The sequence below is a fragment of the Anoplopoma fimbria genome, chromosome 20 (assembly GCF_027596085.1).
Source record: "Anoplopoma fimbria isolate UVic2021 breed Golden Eagle Sablefish chromosome 20, Afim_UVic_2022, whole genome shotgun sequence".
Lineage (NCBI taxonomy): Eukaryota > Metazoa > Chordata > Actinopteri > Perciformes > Anoplopomatidae > Anoplopoma > Anoplopoma fimbria.
This window is the reverse complement of record NC_072468.1, coordinates 24,352,729-24,357,755: the sequence shown is the minus strand read 5'-3', so window position 1 is coordinate 24,357,755 and position 5,027 is coordinate 24,352,729. Positions and strand designations below refer to the sequence as shown.

Sequence of the window (5,027 nt, the reverse complement as noted above, 5' to 3'; positions counted from 1 at the left end):
TTCCTGTGTCAACACAATTATTGTGCAAGTTGCCGTGAAATGAAACCGAGGACATTTTCTAAGTGATAATCAGAGCAAAGGTTGACCGAGCAGAGCGTGCATTTTGTTTTTCTCCGGAAACACCTTGTATCACATGTACGTGTGACAGAACAGCTGGTTCTATAGTGTGTGTGCTACACAGCAGATCCACTGGAGGAACTGGCCGTTAAGTTTCTTGTTAAAAGACTAATTGACAGATGTTTTGACAGATTGCTCGTTCCCTCTCTACGAACTCTAACTAGCCTCTCAAAGCTCAAACACGCAAACACCCAAATGAATTAAAGGTTCCAATCCTGAACATCTTTGAGAAAAAAACAAGCCCTTGAAAAACAAAGTGGACGTAATAACAACCTCCATACCACCGTCAATATTGCTCCAAATATATTTTATTAAGCAAAACAAAATGCATAACCTGTCTAATGACAATGTGGCCAACGTGGACCAACTACAGTAGCATCTGTTGTATTTTGCCCAAACTTTATCTATTCAAAAACTGTAAACTTCATACGAAGAGATACTCTAAAGTGCTTTTTAAAAAATTAGATATATAAGACAGCAAGCAAATCGATAATAATGCAAAAATGCATGATAATACTTTTCTTTCCCGGAGAAAGTCCAGTGTAAAAAATGAACCAGATATAATAACATAGAAAACAGTCAAATTAAACGGATGTTTATATTTTGTAGTCCCTCTGGTGTAATAACGTTTGATCATTTACCAAATAACCCTTCAACTCGTTTCCTTAAATAATATTTGGTAATGTGGTTTTGAACAGCCGTTCATGGAGCAGTCTTAACTTCCATCACTCTTCCAGACCTCAAACCCTCAGTGCTTTTTAATCCATACAAACTCTCTAAAGCATACCCACACATGTCTCAAACTTTCTCATCTTCATACTGTATTCCTTTAAATCGTCACTTCCTGATCAACAGCATCATCACAAGACGTAGAACTGGAACTTTTGGACTGATAAAACTCAGCGTTTTGAATCTGGACCTGCGGTGGATGTGTCTGTATCCACCCAGGAGAATATCCTTCGTTTCCTTCACATATAACAGCATTCATGTCTTTATAAAGTTTATCTCTTTTTCCTCTGTTGCCGCAGCGCCTTCCTCCTTTTCAGGATCATGTCGTGGAGGCGGTCCAGGCCCTCCCTGAGGCCCTCGCCTATGATGGCGCAGGTCGGCTGCAGGTGCCAGGGAGTTGCGGGGCCCAGTTCTTTCAGCGCCAGCAATTTCTCAATCTCGGCGAGTCCCAGAGAGTTTCTCAAGTCCTGTTTGTTGGCTACCACCAGTAGAGGCACCCCCTGGTTTTCAGAGGTCTTGGCGATTTTATGGAGCTCCGTTTTGGCCTCCTCCATGCGCTCCGCATCCACGGAGTCCACCACGAATATGATGCCGTCCGTGCATCGCGTGTACGACTTCCACAGGGGGCGGAGCTTCTCCTGGCCGCCTACGTCCCAGAAGTGGAACGTCACATTCCGGTGGCCGCCGAGAGACACCTTCACCTTCTCCGCGTTGAAACCTCTGGTGGGCACCGTGTTCACGAACTCGTTGAACTGCAGTCTGTACAGGACGGTGGTCTTCCCCGCAGAGTCCAGGCCGAGGATGGCGATGTGAAACGACTGGAAGAACGGGACGTTAGAGAGGAGGCTGGGTTGGTCAGACAATCCATTCCCCATCTTTCCTCATGGGGAAGGATTGGTGGTCTGGGAGATGTGGTCCTATTCAAATCCAGCAATAATCCTCAGAGCTGCTGATATTCCAAAACGACTGCAGCGATTACCTGAAAGCAAACTGCAAATGTAATTATGGCTGAAACACAAAATCGCATCCAAAACAGCAACTCTGACCGAAAGTGGTTATTACAGGATGACAGCACATTTCATTTCCCTACGTTCTCTCGAGTCTGTTGCTTGTGGTGAACAAAAGCCAAAGTAGAGAAAAGTCGTAAAGTCAACAAACTGAGTCGTCAAGTTACATAAGAGCATATATCCAAAGTACTTTGTCATTTGTAAGAGAAAGATTGTATTATGTTTCCTTTCAAAAGGTAAATAATCTCCCTTTAAAGCTTCTCTAGTCAATAGAGATAGAGATCAAATCACTTGTAATGTGTCTCTACCATATAACCGGCAATGCTAAGTGAACATTTTTTTAGTATTTATGACAGAATATGTCTATCTTTAAAGTGTGGCGGCCTTTAAGGCTTGTTTACTTTTGCTACCAGGTGATTTTCAAGCACAACAGTTTTTCTATGAGTGTTAGGTTGGGTGATGACCAAAACATTTGGGCGTATTCATTCATCAGGTCACCCAGTCAAAGTCCACAGTAGTGCGTCACCTGCTACAAAACATCCTTTATGACAATAAGACTTTTGAGGAATATAATATTGATAAAATAAGTATTAAACACGTCACCATTTTCCTCAGTAAATATATTTCTAAAGGTCCTATTGACATGAAATGTTCACCAGATGTCGGTAACAACCCAAGTAATCCATACATACAAAGAAAACCAAACAAATAAGTTCAGAATTTAAGTTATGTGTAATCAAATGGAATGACGCAGGGGAAAAAGTATTGAACACATGAAGAAAGGGAGGTGCAAAAAGGCACGGAGAGCCAAGACACCAGCTTTGTCGGTTGTTAATAGCACCTTTAGAAATATATTTACTGAGAAACATGGTGTTCAATACTTATTTTACCCGCTGTATATCCCAGCTGTAAAAGAGCTAAAGCTTTTTAAATGTACCATAACAGAAAATGACTTTCAATGCAAACTTAAAGTTACACAATAAGTCAAAAATAGGTTTAATGAATGCATATCATGTGGTATCACTTAACATTCCTGCAGGGGCCTGTTTGCTATTTTGCGTTGTTTTACTGTCATTTCTTAAGACTAGTATTACATCCTAAATTATTACATTTAAATAGAGTTTATTCTCCAATGGCTGGGTATTTAATCTGCATGTTGCATTGCACACAATGCACAGAAATACTAACACGACAGGTGCATTTATTTTTTATTTTTTTAAATGTCCAGTCCCAAATTGAGCAATCTGCAGAGAAAACATGCAACCAAATCCTCTCTGCACACACACAAACACACACATGCATGCACACAAACACACATGCATGCACACAAACACACATGCATGCACACAAACACACATGCATGCACACAAACACACATGCATGCACACACAAACATGCACACACACACACACACACAAACAAACACACATGCATGCACACAAACACACATGCATGCACATCTAAACAGCCTTTAAATGCAACTCACGGTTTATGCAGCAACAAAAATCCCCCCCTGAGCAGCGGAGACACCCTGCCTGTCTGTGCGCTGCGTCCTCACTGAGTGAGTGTGTGTGTGTGTGTGTGTGGAGCCACTGCTGTCAGTCCGGATCAACGCCCACACGAACACTGCGGACGAACGTGATTGGCTCTTGCGACTCCGCTCTCCGCCTATTGGCTACGACGGGCTGTCAATCACGCGTCATGTCCGGGAAGCGGGATCACCTGTTGCTTATTTTATTTATTTATTTTAATTTTTTTAATATATCGTTATTATCGAGTTTTTAAGCAAGCAGATGTGTTTTAAATGAGTTTTGGTAAAAAAAAAAAAAATATATATATTAAATATTATTAATAACACGCAGACATTCAGCCGTTAGAGGTGAAATTCAAACGTACCGTTGAGCTCGTCAGGCTGCGCGTCCCTTTTCTGTTCGTTTTTGTGTGTGTGTGTGTGAGAGTATGTGGAGAGAGAGAGAGATAGAGAGACATAGAGAGAGAGAGAGGGTGTGTGTGTGTGTGTGTGTGTGTGTGTGTGACTCCAGCCCCGCCCCCATTCATCCGCGTGTTTTCGTTTGAAATGATTGGCCAGAGAGAACTACAACCACCATGCATGAAGGACTACAAACACTTACATGCGCATGCGCAATAAAATAAAATTGCAATAAAAACTGTGCAATTTATTGCTATAATAGTTTTTCTGTTTTAATAAATAAGTTTTTATTTCATAATATTTAATATTTCAGTTATTTTTTTACTGTTTTTTTATTGCTTATTTATTTTATTTATTTTTTATTTTATCTTGTTTTCGTTTGAAATGATTGGCCAGAGAGAACTACAACCACCATGCATGAAGGACTACAAACACTTACATGCACACAATAAAATAAAATTGCAATAAAATAAAAATTGCAATAAAAACTGTGCAATTTATAGCTATAATAGTTTTTCTGTCTTTACATATAATATTTCAAATATTAATATATTTATATATACTGTTTTTTTATTGCTTATTTATTTTTTATTTTTTTTTATTTTATCTTGTTTTCGTTTGAAATGATTGGCCAGAGAGAACTACAACCACCATGCATGAAGGACTACAAACACTTACATGCACATGCGCAATAAAATAAAATTGCAATAAAAACTGTGCAATTTATAGCTATAATAGTTTTTCTGTCTTTACATATAATATTTCAAATATTAATATATTAATATATACTGTTTTTTATTGCTTATTTCTTTTATTTCTTTTTTATTTTATCTTGTTTCTCTTTCACTATGTCTCTTGTTTTGCACTATACTCTATGCTGCTGTAATCCTGTAAATTAATGCTAATAAAGGATTATCTTATCTTGTTTTATCTTATCTTACATAGGCCAGTAAAGGTCTTGCACTCAAAATACACTTTAAAAAGTTCTTATTATGCATAATGGCCCCCAGAGCGAGAAGAATATTATTGAATTTGTATTATAGATGCATTAATGTGTAAATGAATTAAATATTGCAGCTGGTAAAGGTGGAGCTTGTTCTTTTCTATACTGCTTTGTTGTTGTGAATTTGACCAAGGGATCAATAAAGTTATATCTTTATCCATAATAATACATTATATCTGATTTGTTGATTCTTTTTTATATTATTAATAAGAATCAGCAAAGTAACAGTGAGTAGCAGAAA

At 38.4% G+C, this 5,027-nt stretch overlaps 1 protein-coding gene across 2 annotated transcripts; it reads right to left on the bottom strand.

Annotated features, from left to right (window-relative positions):
- Positions 1-417: 417 nt before the first annotated feature.
- On the bottom strand, positions 418-3,837 carry arl4aa (ADP-ribosylation factor-like 4aa). Of its 2 annotated transcripts, none has more exons than XM_054621177.1 (2): positions 3,750-3,837; positions 418-1,825 (listed from the first exon to the last, which is right to left on the bottom strand). In XM_054621177.1, the coding sequence occupies exon 2, from the start codon at positions 1,719-1,721 to the stop codon at positions 1,119-1,121; it is 603 nt and encodes a 200-aa protein (XP_054477152.1). In that variant the 5' UTR covers positions 1,722-1,825; positions 3,750-3,837; the 3' UTR covers positions 418-1,118. The 2 variants fall into 2 exon arrangements, with proteins under 2 accessions (XP_054477152.1, XP_054477151.1); XM_054621176.1 differs by lacking the exon at positions 3,750-3,837 and adding an exon at positions 3,340-3,442.
- Positions 3,838-5,027: the final 1,190 nt, after the last annotated feature.